This window comes from Columba livia, chromosome Z, assembly GCF_036013475.1.
Source record: "Columba livia isolate bColLiv1 breed racing homer chromosome Z, bColLiv1.pat.W.v2, whole genome shotgun sequence".
NCBI classification, from domain to species: domain Eukaryota; kingdom Metazoa; phylum Chordata; class Aves; order Columbiformes; family Columbidae; genus Columba; species Columba livia.
Genome location: NC_088642.1, coordinates 27,007,684 through 27,022,921, shown reverse-complemented (window position 1 = coordinate 27,022,921; position 15,238 = coordinate 27,007,684). Strand labels below are relative to the sequence as shown.

The 15,238-nt window shown below is 39.5% G+C and overlaps 1 protein-coding gene across 2 annotated transcripts in view; it reads left to right on the top strand.

Moving 5' to 3' along the window:
* PLPP1 (phospholipid phosphatase 1) overlaps window positions 1–15,238 on the top strand; it is a 67,711-nt gene that overhangs the window by 44,315 nt on the left and 8,158 nt on the right. For both annotated transcript variants that reach the window (XM_065045231.1, XM_065045229.1), the window contains exon 4: window positions 8,844–8,901. In XM_065045231.1, coding sequence (XP_064901303.1) covers window positions 8,844–8,901 — 58 coding nt within the window. The remainder of the gene's footprint in view (window positions 1–8,843; window positions 8,902–15,238) is intronic.

The window sequence follows — 15,238 nt, the reverse complement described above, 5'->3', positions numbered from 1 at the left end:
GGGTCTGACCTGCGTAGCTTTGCTTGAATTTCAGCCAAACTTATTAAAATCTTATGTTTTCTGTTCTGTCTACACCTTCAAAACTGTAACTGTTTTAAAAAACAAGCAAACCCAAAACAAAACCCTCACAAAATTCATACATTACTTTCTTACATTTTAATTGATACTTTCATTCTCCAGTTTCATTAGATAGCCTTTCCAATTGGTTTTCTTTGGAATTTTTAAACCTAAGCCAAGAGACACAACATTTGCTTCAAGTTAACCCATCTCTCTTAAACAATTGCTCCTGTCTCTCCTTTCCTTTTCCTCTCCTCCCTCCCTCTCCATATTGGGAGAATTTCTATGATGAACAATTATTTCGCATTAAAATACCTTAACTTGTATGAAATGTTCCAATATTTTAATTTGAAACGTCTTCAAACTTTGTCAAAAATCAGACTGCACTTAAAACATAACTAAATGGAATCTAATCTGGCAGGTTCTAACAGCATAATGAATCAGAAATTTCTCTAAAGCTGCCACAGATTAATCAGCTACATGTTTGCTTGAGGCATACTTGTATGTTCTGTAGAGCATTCTGATTATTTCTGTCGTTGACCTTCTAACCATGATCAGACGCTAATTTAGTAGTTTTTATTTCTGAAAAGATATATGCAAAAAATGATTTCTCAAGGAGCTTGGATATCAAAGCACTTCAGAAGGGATGAATGGAAGGTCACATGTGTGTACTATTATTCAGATGGTGCAACTTTTTCCGTAAATGCTGTTTCTCACTGTTCTGTCATTACTGTTATTCAACATGTAACATGACAGATTGGGAACACTTCCAGTCCCAATTAAATTATTCACCACTTCTGGAATTGAAGCTTAGTCAGGACACCTACACTTAATTTTACATGGAAGGAAAAAGCTGAAATACGGTAGTGAATAAGAGGCTTTTAAATATTTAAACTTTAGAAGATTCTGGGCTACATTCATAGTGAAATGGGGCTGTTCTTGATCTAGAAGCAAAAAGAGCTGCCTTTGCTAAAGAAGTCAGCTGGCAGTAGGGAGAATCAAATCTGAAAGGTGAACATGCTGTAACCAATTGTGATGCAGTTCTGCAATCTGGATCACATATCCAGTCTTGCATCTCCTTTGCTCAAATGTGAACTGGCCCTCCTCGGTGGTGATGGTGGTGGATAATACTTGTTTTCATAACTGGAAACAAAAACTCTTCACTCTTTAACGGTTTTCAAAAGCTGTGCTTGTAGTCTATCTGCTATTTCAATAGATTTTCATGCCTAAGTTCATTGGAAATAAAAATTGGTAACTTGTGTTCAGTACAATGGAAATTATTTGGAAGCTAGCTATAGCTAATCAAGTAGGTAGATATTAGGTGGTGCAAAAGTAATTGCAGTTCTGGACTGTTGATTTTAAATCATTGTAACTAGGCTTAAATACATCTTGATTAATCAAAATAGGAACCATTACAGTCAGCACATTTTTGCCAATGAGAAGTTTGTCCATTCCTGTAGCATAAAAATCCATGCTTTGGGATTCGATGAACTCTTGGAAAGCATTTTCTGCATCCTGCTGGTTGTGGAGAGGTATTTTCCCTGCTAAAAGTTGTCGAGATGCTTGAAGAAGTGGCAGTTGGCTGACCAAGAGGTCAGGTGAATATGGCAGATGAGGTGGAACTTCGTAACCCAATTCGTTCAACTTTTGAAGTGTTGGTTGTGTGACGTGTGGTCGGGCATTGTAACGGAGAAGAATTGGGCTCTTTCTGTTACCAGTGCCAGCATTGCAGTTTTCAGTGCATCTCCTCGATTTGCTGAACATCCTTGTCAGATGTAATGGTTTTGCTGGAATCCAGAAAGCTGTAGTGGATCAGACTGGCAGCAGACCACCAAACAGTGACCGTGACTTTTTTTGGTGCGAGTCTGGCTTTGAGAAGTGCTTTGGAGGTTCTTCTCGGTCCAACCACTGAGCTGTTTGTCGGCAGTTGTATAAAATCATTGCATATCACAATCTGATTGAGAAATGGTTTGTTGTTGTTCTGTAGAAGAAAAGAGAACACTTGGAAACAAGGTTTTTTTTTTATTTTCAGTCAGCTCATGAGGCACCCACTTAGTGAGCTTTTTCACCTTTCTGATTTGCTTGGAATGCTGAACAACGTAGAAGGTTGACACTGAGCTCCTCAGCAGCTTCTCGTGCAGCTGTAAGAGGATCAGCTTTGATTGCTCTCAATTAGTCTTTGCCAACTTCCAATACCCGCCACTATTCTCCTCATCTTCAAGGTTCTCATCTCCTTTGTGAAGCTTCTTGAACCACCGCTGCACTGTACGTTCATTACCAGTAGCTGGGCCAAATGCATTGTTAATGTTGCAAGTTGTCTCCACTGCTTTACAATCTATTTTGAACTCCAGTAAGAAAAGCACTTTAATTTGCTTTATGTCTAAGGTCATTTCCGTAGTCTAAAATGAATAGAAAATAAACAATGAGTAACAAGTAGTAAAACGGCAAAAAAGTACTAAAATTATGTATAACATAACTGCATTTAAAAACTTATTACAATATATATCAAGCAGCAAATTTCAACAATGCAAAACGTGCAATTTCTTTTGCACCAACCTAATAGCTTCTTATTGCTGGCAGAATTTCACTGATTTGCAGAGCTTATATCCAAGTTAATAGAAGCAAAAATTCTGTTATATGAAACTTTGGACACGTGTTTAACTGTGCACTGCTCGAATGCAATACTATAGAAACTGAAGTCTCCTTAATGCCGACAGTTCTCCTGCTGCCCCCGTACCTTTTTGTCTTTCGAAGACGACAAAAATCTGTTGGGGTAAGGGTTCTGCTCACTTGCTAAGCACTTCATGCCCAGAGCAGTTCCTTAAAAAGGGAATAACAATCAAATCCCTGATTTAACAGGGATTATCTTTTTTGTTCTCATTCCCTTTACATAAAGTGATAATAATGCTCCTGTGAGTCCGAACAGTATTATGTGGATAATGTGTGCAGACATGGTTAATGGAACAGAAGCCTGTAATCTGATGCATGTGAGAGCAGACTGGTTAGTCTTTAGAAATGCTGGTTTAAATCCCCCTTGCTGCTATTTTCACTTTTACCCTTTCCTGAGAGGGGATTACTAGGAAGGAGAAGTAAACAAAGTCCTGACTTTTTTTTTTCTATTGGAGAAGGCTAACCAGAGGTGTTGTGGAAAACTGAATTTTCCTTTTGTCCAAGTTAAATTGAGTGATAAAGTCAAAACTGACAAAAGGTAACTTGCTTTGTTGTGGTTGTGCAATGTGCATGTGGAATGCCATTGCAGAGTGCCAGTTGGTTGGACTTTGTAATACTGAGAGTTCAGAACATACATGTTTGTGTGGTTTGGGTGCCAGGAGTTGGTAACTTCTTTCTCCCTAGATGAAACTTTTTGGCTATTTGGAAGTTCAAGATGCAAGTTCACTGATGCTCATTCAAAACAGAAAAAATAACTGGAGGAGGAGATTTTTCCTTATTGGTTATCCTACAGTGAAATTTATTCTCGCAGCTGCTGGTACAAATGGCTGCTGACAGATGCAGAATAGCTAGCTAACTAGTCACTGCCCAATTAGTTTGTTGCAACAGTGTGTTACGTTTATTCTTAAATAAAATTTATACTATCTGCATACTAGTATGTATTGTGAGATACTTCAGTTTTTGGAGAGCAAAGAAAACTTCTTTTTACAAAAAGCTTCAAAATCTGGTCAACATAGCAGTGAAGACAATCCTTGTAGTACTCATAACTGAGTTAAACCACTTCATGTTGATTCTGAGCTCAGGAAGAGGTTACTTTATACCCATTACTTGCACTGTCTGCAGGGATTGTTTCATAAGGATGTTGGGAAGAGAACAAGGCTGCCTATTTTTTCCTAGAACCTGCTAGGCATGTGTTTGGTTAGTAGGATAAACAGGGAACTTTCATTTTCATAAATTTTTATAAGGTAAGTATATGGTAGGATAGCCTGTAAAAGGAAAATTTAAATGCCTGAAAAAAACCTTGGCATAGTCTCACACGTATGAAGTGTCAGCATTTACTAAGTTTTCTTACTATCTGCCACTACTTGAAGTAGAGCTGAGTGGATCCTACCCCTCAGCCCAGATATGATCAGGGAATTGTGCAAGACACTTATTAATTAGGAAGTCTCATGTTGGAACACTTTTGTCGGTAAAGTTGCCTAGATGAGGATCACCGAATTGGGAAGGCTGGCAGCTTTTTTCTCTCTGTAAGAGTAAGGCTTTGTACTGAGGCATGTGTATAAGTACTGGCAGAGAAGGAAGAAAGTAGAGAAACTGATAATACTGTCTTTTTAAAAAAGAGTTTGAGTAGTTGCTGATACTGTTAAATAGATGACCTCCTTGTGCGCTTAGTTAAACATTTCTTTGCAATAATCACAGAAGTGCCCAATTTCAGAGTCCTCAAACCTTTCAACCCCCAATGATTTTTGAAGTTGTTCTTGTGCAAGTCTAGCACTTGACAGAAGAGCAGCTGCTGTGAAAACATGTTGATGGCTGAATGCAGAGAACATTGACTTAAAGAATATGGTCTTTCAGCTTAAGCATAGGACTAGCACTTTTTTAAACCACGGCCCTGTGGCTCTGAAATTCCGGGACTATTTCCCTGAGAAGCACGTCTAGTTCTCTGGCTTACTGGACACGTGCTGCGGGGCAACTCTGTCTGGCAGTGGTTCCCCTGCAGATCAATGGAACAGGTAACATGAATGTCAGTGGAAACTTTGAGTGAGACCTGGAGAATCCAGAGAACTTGAGGATAGAAAGGATTTGTGGGCTAATCCACTGCGTGGTTTTATTTGCTTTGATGTGGCAGTGTGCATATGTTTTGCTGGGCCTCCTGTTTTTCTCTAAGGGATCATTCCATATTTCAGTAGTTCCCAAGATATGCTTATCATTCAGCCTCTGCCACATTTATTGTGGCACCAACAGATATGCTTTTTCTCTGATTTATCTTTTTCTAATATGCTTTTTTCTGATTTATCTGTTTCTAGTGTTGTTTCAAACACTTTAATTTCTCACCATTTAATGTTACACTGTGCCATATGTTTTTAGCTATTTCATAGTCTTGTGTCTCACTAAGGCTGTTGATTTCCCTGTCATACTCCTGCACTTTGGTGTCCTTACAAACACATTATATGGCAACATGACATCAAGCTTGTTTACTGAGCTCCAATGTTCAGTAATTCACTTATGAAATAATGCACTTTATAAAATATTGCCAAGCAGAACTTACTGCTTAAAACAAGCTCTTTATTGCAAGTGACAGTGTAAGATAAATGATGATTTTATTTGCTGTGTTATGTTCCAATTTTGTACTCCTGTCAGGCAGGCACTGCTCCCTATGTTAAATTGTCTTTGTGAATAGAGAGAAATGTAACACAGTGAAATGGTTGTCAGTGTTTTATTTGAGATTTATCTGACTTTATCTTAGACTTTATCTGCAATTAGAAATCCTGGCTAAAGTAATGAGTGGTTCAGTTCAATTATTTCTTGTAGGAATTGTTTGTACTTTGATTATTTTTCCAGGTAGTCTTTAAAAAATACAGACATAAAATAACAGACTCTAGTGACTAATTGTAATTGGTCTTATGGCAACCTTTTTAAGGAAGCATAGCGGGTTTTTTTTGACTTTTCATAAACCATATGAAATGTATGGAAAAACTGACAGTGAAACAGCCCTTAAATTACCTTGTTCTAAGACTTTTTTTAAGATGTCCAGCTTTACTGTATACATTGAAACCAAGAGCATGTTAGACTTCAGCTGAGACCTGAAACTGGTTTCATGTTACTGTTCAAAGGCATTCTTCTAACTTGGTAGGACTATATTGCCCCAGTGGAAATAATTAATGCTTATGCTTTCTCCTGTTAAAAATGAAGCCCAATTCCTCACATCAGAAGTGATCTATGAGGTAGGTATTAACGAAGTAAACAGCATGGATTTATGCGAAGCTGTTCTTTTGATGTCTGACTCTGCTGCTTTGGAAGGAATCAAAACAAGACATTGTACTAAACAACTCCATTTCATGACACCACAGTTTCACTGGGTACTGTTCTAATATTAACTTGAAAAAGTTGTCCTGAAATCTGATGTGCAAATTACTAGTAGGATAATTTAGCCTTTCCTTCATTAGCAAAAAGTAGGGGTTTTGAGGTGTGCATGTGCCATTTTATTTACAAATGCATTTTCTTGTAATCCTTCTGCATTCTTAGGACTAGTAAATACTGATTGAATTTTTTAAACTAAAATCTAATGGCAAGCCAGCACTTGCAGTATGATCACAAAGAAGCCTGAACTACACAGGTTGGCTGGTTTGAGAGGCAGGACATTTTCCTTACATTGGGAAGACATTGTGTGCTTAAGAATTGTTGGGAAACTTTTCCATTGTCAAACTTAGTGCTTGAAAGGATTTGGGTGTTCTGTTTTTTGTTTGGTTTTATGTGTTTTTTTTTGTTGTTGTTGTTGTTGTGGTTTTGGTTTTTTTGTTTGGTTTGGTGTGGTGTTTTTTTTTTTTTTTTTTTTTGTGGTGTTGTTTGTTTGTTGGATTTTTGTTTGGTTTTTTTTTGTGATATGTCCTTCTAAGAAGACTAGAAACAGCAGTATTGCCTAAAAAATATCACGGGAATTGCGCAATGTACAAGTTGGATCAATACTTTGTCCCAGTTGTATTTCTGTGTACTTCATATGCTAAGCACAACATTTTCAATCATGTATGGCATACGTATCTATGCCTGATGAGAATGCATTCAAATTTTGTAATCCTCAACTTGGAATAAGGCATTCTTAATGTAACATTGGGATAATATATTCCTAAACCCAAGAATGCTGGTAGTCAACAACACTTATAAAATGGTACAGGAATCCCAAAAGAAACTTAGAAACTGATTTATTCCTTATCTCACTATTAGCCTTCTGAATTCTTTCAGTTGGCAATAGATTGCCTTTAGGAATTGTGGCAAACATCATTTTATGAACAACAGGAATAGCTCCAAATTCAGTGGATAAAATATTGGCATAGGAGCCAGGAACTCCTTATTCTGTATCTTCTGCTCTGTGGAACAGCATACTTTGCTTTTGTGGCTCAGATGACATGTTTGTCTGAAAGACACAGAACTCTTCTAAATGCTTATTGTATTGGCTTTCAGAGGGGACTCTTGCACAGGGGATATAACTGGGAAAGAGTTACTAGAGTACTGAAGTGGAGAAGGGATGTCTAGCCGAAATGTAATCTTAATGGCTTTGAATTTTAAATATCTGAAGGTAACACATTGTCAATACAGTTTTTCTATATAAGAACTGAATTGAAAAATACTGGCAGGGGTGTGAAAATATATATTCTCACATACAAGTCATATTATATTATTCTTTTCAAGATGGCTTATTTAGTATCTCTGAAACTGAAAGCTGTTGGCAGTGCTTTGAATGAAATACAAACTGAGAGCTTGAAAACCTATGGAGGAAATTTGTTGGGTTTTTTTCTGAGGTCTGATGCAGTTTCTTGAAGTTACACATGCAAATTGGTGCCGGAAGTTTTGCAGTTTCACTTGTGCAGGAGATTGCTTTATTGCCTCCTTTGTGGTATTTGAGTGGTGAATGTTTAACCCAATCTTACTGCACATCAGAGCTGCCATCATTACTCTCCAGAGAGCAGATATGTTTCCCTTGACTGGAATTTCCCGGGCCTCGGGCTCTCTGCCAGGCTTAGGCACGAAACTATGGCCCAGCTGGGTATGGTGGAGGGCAGTCTGGAGAGCTATGAAAGTTTTTCTTAAGTTGTCTTTGTATATGCCAAACTCTTAAGCGAGGAGTGCAGTGTTACATAGCTAAATGGCACAGAAGCCTAGCTGATAGTCTGTGAAGCAGTGCTATTATAGAGCTCTGTGCACAAGAGAGAAAAGAATAGTTTAAATACAGTTTATTTCATCTTTCCACTTACGACTGAATTAGAAATTACTTTATTATGCTCTCTTTTTTATGGAGAGGTAGGTGGGACTTATTTTACACCTTTGATAATGGGCTCCTCACAGACTCTGCCAGTGCAGGGCCGGACCTTGCCTAAGGTGCTCTGAGCTGACCTTTAGTCTGGACCTGCCAGAAGCCTTTGCAAGTTAAAGGCAATGCTGATGTGCTTTAAATGAGGTAGCCAAGTATGAAGCTATTTCTACAAATATTACATGAGGTGTCATCTTTTGTGTTTGGCTGACTAATGGACTGTCTACCTGCTTTTGCCTCTGCCCTTCAGTGACAGATGATTGTGGTCTGTGTGAATCAGTACACTTAATAAATGTATATGTGGTATAAACATCTACTTAGCAGTTGTTAACTACTGCCTTTTGATGGTGACAAAATACAACTAAGTGGTTTGGGGTGATTAATGTGTCATTTGTTCTCATACACATACTCTGACTATCTGATAAGTCATTTAAAAAATTGATAATGCTTACGGTAGTCTGGTATTTATCAAGAAGATGAAAAAATATACCGCTGCAAGAAACACTTGGCTTCTGATGTTGAGGATATTTGGTTGCTGTGCAGACCTTGGTCAAAGGGTTGGAAGTTACTACCTGATGTGGAAGTCGACTTAACGCTGGGAGAGCTGCTGAGTAGGGAAGTGCTGTTTGTCAAAAGCTGTTGGACATGATGAGTGACAGCTGTTTTGCCTACCTAGATGGCTTGTTTAAAAAAAAAAAAGGCATGGGGGTGTTTGCATTTTACCAGTTCACTTGTGCAATATAACCAATATCACTGTATACTGAGTGTTGCAAAAGAAAAATAATGAGCTGTCTGCTTTTTTCTCTTACAGACTATCGTTTTACTCTGGCCATTCTTCATTCTCCATGTACTGCATGCTCTTCCTAGCAGTAAGTATGTTCTTTCCATCTAATGGCAACCAAAAGTCTGTTAGTTACCTAGTACAAAACTGAAATATTTACTTGGCAGCTTTGTGCAAGGGACACTGATTTGAAGGACGCTTGTATGAGATGACTGAAGATTTCTCAGGAGGAGTTGTAAGGGAACACTGCTGATAATGGAAGATGTAGAAGGATGTTCAGTATGCCTTGTCATAATGTAGTAGTTGGCTTGTGTGTCTTGTCTAAAATGAACTTGGTGAAAGTAGATTTGGAAAATATGGAGCTACTTAAATTCAGTTGCATTGAAAGTATTGCAAGACATATGACAATGTAAGATATGTCTGACTTAATGAAACGTGCAGTCTATTTAAAAACCCCCAAAACCTAAATGTAAACCCTGATCAAACCTGAATTGGCTTATAAGCACGGAACAGCACATCAACTTGAATTTTTAAAATCCTTGTTGATTTTTTTTCGTGTCTTTCAGGAGTGGGGAGGGAAGTTTGAGGAAGCCAGAGGCACAGTGGAATGGGCTGCCCAGGAAAGTGGTGGAGTCACCATCCCTGTAGATATTTAAAAGACATATAGATGAGGTTCTCAGTGACATGATTTAGTGCTAGAGTTGGGTTATGGTTGGACTCAATGATCCTGAGGGTCTCTTCCGACCAGGATGATTCTATGAACTGTGAGATGATGTGGCTTTATTCACTTAGCTCCCTTAAGCTAGAAGGATATTCATATCTTTAAAAAATGTCATGGTAAGAGTTAAACAGTAAGTGTTTTATTGGAGATAGTTTTGTTATGCAGTAATCTTGTCAATGTGTAGCCAGAACCCTGGCTTTAGGAGAAAGCATTCTGCACCCCAGTTCCTTGTCTTATCTCTGGCTGAGCAATCACCCAGTACAAATAAGAGGCTTTGTGGAGATTACACTTCTACTTTCTTCTCTCCTATAATATTATTCATTCAGAAGCTGTTCAGAGGCCTTCACAGGGACATCTGAAAGAGGTTATCGACTGTAATGCAGGATGTCTTTACCTTGCTGATTAACACAGCATCACTGCATACCAACTTTCTGATCGAGTGTGGTTTTTTTATTTAAATGAAAAAGTACAACTGTCTTCAAGCTGACAGCTACTGCAGGAGAGTGAGGAAAACAGCTTCCTAACCTTCTGCCTTGCCCACGGGTCAGGCCAGAGTGCCAGCACTGGCTCTGAACCAGACCTGCAGCGCCTGATAACCTGTTGGTTGACTGAGCTGCGGTGCTGGCTTTATCTGCTCTTCGCACACTTGCTCCAGCCGCAGGATGAGTCATGAGCAGGACAGAATTGTTGACATGTGGCATAACTCAGAGGCAGCGTTAATCATAACCAGACACCAGTGTGCTGGTTTCTGGAGAGACCGGAGAACTCCGCGTGCATGCTGCAGAAAGCACGCCCTTAAACGTTACTTGGGAACACGTGCACTGTCTCAGGTTAGGAGTTTCAAAAAACAGGGGTGGTTTTGGGAGACTCAGAGGGGAAATGATCTCTGCTGCAGACAGTGCGAACACTGCAGCTGTGAAATGAGAGATGCTTGAAGTGTGTGGCTTAAATAAAGCCACCTTGCAAAATACTGGGCAAACCAGTGAAATACTTTGGCAGCTTTGGCTGCTTAAAGCAGAATTGCTGAGTTACAAACAAGTTAAATTGTAGCTTTACTTTATGTTCCATGCACTTGCACATGACTGATTAAAAATGAACGTGAGGCGTTTCATCAACATTTTCAAATGTTTCAGATGCTTTAAACCTTTGACATGAGAGATTCCACAGGTCTCAGTGAGAGCTGATATTTGAGTTCTGACTCCGTGGTTTCACCAGTACCAGGAGAAAAACTTCAGTTTTGAGCGTAATCTGTGCTGTGTGTCTCACCTCGTAGTGAGGGTAGAACATAGAAACACCTGACAGCTCAGACTTTGTACTTAATGTGAAGGAAGTTTTTGACAAAAACTAAGCTCTAAGTGCTGCTGGGTGGGTGGTTTTTAAAAGTTCATCTCTTAGGGATATTGTGACTTTAATGTCTTCATATTGTGGGGCTTCATTACCCTGGAAGCAGAGATTTTTATCTAGATGGTCTCATTTTCTTGCTTCAGGGACATATAGAAGAAAATGTGTGATTTACTTCAGACGAAGGATAGAAGCCAAAAAGTTGAAAATTCCAACTAGAAAATACATGACTTGAATTTTAAAAGAGCCAAAGAAAAATAGAAGAAAATCCTGTGACATTAACTGTTCAAATGAATAGTCTAAGCAAGCACATATCTGGGAATGTATGGAGCATTTCTGCTTTGTTTCCCTTTGGCTTGTGGGACAGGACAGCATTGGAGAGCAGAGCTTTTAACTTCAGGAAGGAAATACTTGGCATGTAGTTGGGGCTCATGTCTTTCTGGGTGTACACAAATAATCTTTGCTCCCCAGCATTTAGTTATCCAAAACGGTCTGACTCAGGTTCCTTGCACGAGCATGTTCACCTTCCATACATGTGGCAGTCAAGCTTTTAAAGGTTACCTGAACAAAAGTCTTTGATACCGTATCAGCTTATATACTTCTGTAATTGGTATCAGCTTCATTAAGCTAGTTCCTGCTTAAAGCCTTTTATGGCAAACTATAATGAATCTACATTTTGTTGCTACGTTTGAATTGTCTGTGTGCTCCTATACAAAATCTCTTACTGAACTGGTCTCATGTAGCTTGCTCTATGTGACTATCTGGCATTAAAACAGAAGCAAAGGCAGTGCCTACTGCAATTCAGTGTGACAACTGCCATTAAGAAAGTAGGCTTACTCATCTGCAGAATAAGGAGAAAAATGCACTAAGTCTTTTTCATAAAAAACCTTATCTAACAACTTCTAAAAGAATGATCATATGATAGAAATGTGTGGGTTTTTAATAACTTCAGGGAATGTTAAATAGTTTACATAATCTACCTATTTAAATCACCAGTAGTGTATATCACTTACTGTTCTTACATAGAGATTGCTACTGCATTTTTAACTGGATGTGAAGTTGCGATGTATTTTAAAAATATTGTGTCTAGCTGGCCCAGTTTAGGGCCTGGGTAGTTTTAAACTCACCAGTATGTGGAAAGAGTGAAACTACAGAAATATATCTGTGGACTGTCAGACAAGGAAGTTGTGGTGAAGAATGGATTTTGAGATTTGTTTGTCGGAGCTAGGTGGGTCACTTTGGTTCCAGACGGAGCTGTTATCTCTGGGATGCTTTTGCCAACAACAGCTTCATCTGCAAACTGGAGGGAGTATGAGCAGACACAGTGTGGGAACCCAGTGACCTAATGACAGATGCTGGAACCCAAGTAGTCTCCATCTGAAAGCTATTGTAGATTAAAATGCTAAATGCGTGCTATCTTCAGTAGTGAGAATGACCCTACTGCAACTCCTGCAGTTGGCAGAAATGAGTGTGGCCCTGAGGATCAGGTTGCTGTGATGGAGTCGGTCTTGGCTGTTCCCAGGATGGGAACAGGGCTGCAGGAACCCAGCCAGGCTGCCCTGCTATTCTGGGGGGCCGTGTGTTTGTGTGGCTTGGGGTGAAAGGGGATGAGTGTGTGCAGAATGTAACCTGAGTGGCTCTCGAGCTCTCCCATGGCTGGTTGGGAAAGAACATTGTGTATGTCCAAGGACACAGGGGATGACAGACAGGAACGGGAGGGTGGCTGGTATTTCAGTGACCTGGGCTGACGGCCACCTTTTGCAGTGAGATCATAGGCTGCACACAAGTGAAAAGCAGGGTTTAGCCTGCTTTCTATACTCATGCTCCTAATGTGCCAATCAAGCTTCGCCCTTTAAATCTCTTACTTTAATTGTTTATTTTGGAATTAGACGTTGAGTGAAACAGTAACCAAATATGATCCTGGGAGTCTTTAACACAGTATTTTAGGTATGTCCGTTTGCATGGCAGTATTTCTTTACTTTCCCAAACACTACTGACTAGAGCTGCAGAACAGTCCCTAATGTGTTCCTGCCCACATGAAAGTTGCTTCAACTACCTAGTCTTCAAAAACTAATGAAATAACATTTGTTTCTGAAAATGTTTTGTTTGGCTGTAGCCACAGGTTGTACCAAGCAACTTGCTTGAAACAGAGACAAAAAAATAAAGGTAGCTGGCTATACTCTGTGGCTCAAGTATGGAGATGCTTGTGCTTCTACTTGTGCGTGCTTCCAGTACTGTAATGGTATTTAGACTTTTTAGTAATAAGCAAACAGAGCAAAACAACTTCGCCATAGTTGGATTGGGAGTTACAGCTGTCAGTAGTGATGGGATTGTTGTGAATTGACTGCTGAAGAACTGAGCTGAAAGAAACATCTTGCAGTGCTTACATTCTTCTGAAAGCTTTTACAGCTTGGTAGACACAACAGAAAAATACTTACTCCAAGTAGAAGGAACACATTAGTTTTTTTCTCATCAGAAAAGAGCCAAGTGTTATCATTTGCAATGGAATTAAATGTTGTTTATCCTACTTTATGGTAAAATTATGTCAGTAAACAATTATTTCTGCAATGTACAGCCAAGTTGAGGCTGGAGGATTAAAAACCCAAGAAACATTACTTGCCCAGCGGGAAGCGTGCATACAGACTAGATTGATTGTACTTTTTATACTGAGTTGAGAGTTGGACTATTACTCTCAACTATTTTTTTATCCCATTGCATAGGACACAGATTTTGCATGTCAGTTGCTTTTTGACAGCAGGATGCAGATATCTTAGAGGCCAGACTAGTACACGTTTTGCCTTTCCTCCCTTGTCCAGTCACTTATTTTTCCTTGAATTCAGCTTTCCAGTGGCACAGTTCTCTATACAAGCTCACTGTAGGGCCGTTCACACATTGGAGCTGGTGCAGGGGAGTCATCAGGAATACATGGTTAGAGTAAAGGGTTATAGAGCATCCCTTCAAACAGCAACCCAGATACCCTTCACCTTGAAGTAACTGCAGACCTGTGTCCTTTTCATTCCCTGGAAGGGGAAGAATTAATTCTGAAGTGTTGCTTTTTTCCTTTTTCTGCCCAGTTAAAATCAACAACAACAAAGAAACAACCAAACAAGCAAAAACTAAACAACAGATAGTATTGCAGATATACCAGGGATCACAGAATCACAGAATGTTAGGGCTTGGAAGGGACCTCAAAAGATCATCTAGTCCAATCCCCCTGCTGGAGCAGGAACGCCTAGGTGAGGTTACACAGGAATGTGTCCAGGTGGGTTTTGAATGTCTCCAGAGAAGGAGACTCCACAACCCCCCTGGGCAGCCTGTTCCAGTGCTCTGTCACCCTCACTGAGAAGTTTCTTCTCAATTTTAATTGGAACCTCTTGTGTTCTGGTTTGTACCCATTACCCCTTGTCCTACCATTGATTGTCACCGAGAAGAGCCTGGCTCCATCCTCGTGACACTCACCCTTTATATATCTGTAAACACTAATGAGGTCCCCCCTCAGTCTCTTCTTCTCCAAGCTAAAGAGACCCAGCTCCCTCAGCCTTTCCTCATACGGGAGATGCTCCACTCCCTTAATCATCTTCGTTGCTCTGTGCTGGACTCTCTCCAGCAGTTCCCTGTCCTTCTGGAACTGAGGGGCCCAGAACTGGACACAGTATGCCAGGGATCTTAAATATGTATTTTTAAAGAAAATGAGAGCGCATTAAAAAGGTAAAATAAACTTCAAACTCTGTTACCTTTTTTAAAGAACCCCAGCTCATGAGTGACTCATGAATTCTGCTACATCTCTGTAGTACTGTTAATAGTTTGGATGTGAGCCTGTTGTGTTTAAAATTACATGGGATAGACATTATCTATATTAACATCAAGCTTCACATGAAGAAAATTGCACATTGATTTCTGGTTTCCAGGCAGTGTCTTGTTTGTTGATGCCAAGAGCTCTGTGTTTATTCATAGATGAAGTGCCAACAGGTATAAAACAAGCTGTAATACTTGCACAGACACAAGTTTGCAAATGATTGGTTATTTCTCAGCACATATTGTGGCTCTTGGCCATTTTTCTGTGCTTAGAACTGCAATTTTTAAACTGTTGCCCAGATTTCTTGTGTTTCCCTGAATTCCAGGGTTTGTGCTAGCTGAAATATGATTAATTGCTCTTATACAAAGCTGTTTGAATAATGGCTGTTATACAAACTAGCTCTTCTACAAAGGAATCTCTAAAGTTTCCTGTAATACGCAGAAAAGGAAAAGCTGCATTGTAAACCCTCAGAGAAGCACAGAGCTTAGAAGATCTCTGAAGGGAGCTTTCTTTCTCCTGTACTGCCTGTATGAACCGGGCAGGGATGTCCTAGTCTGTACCTCTGGG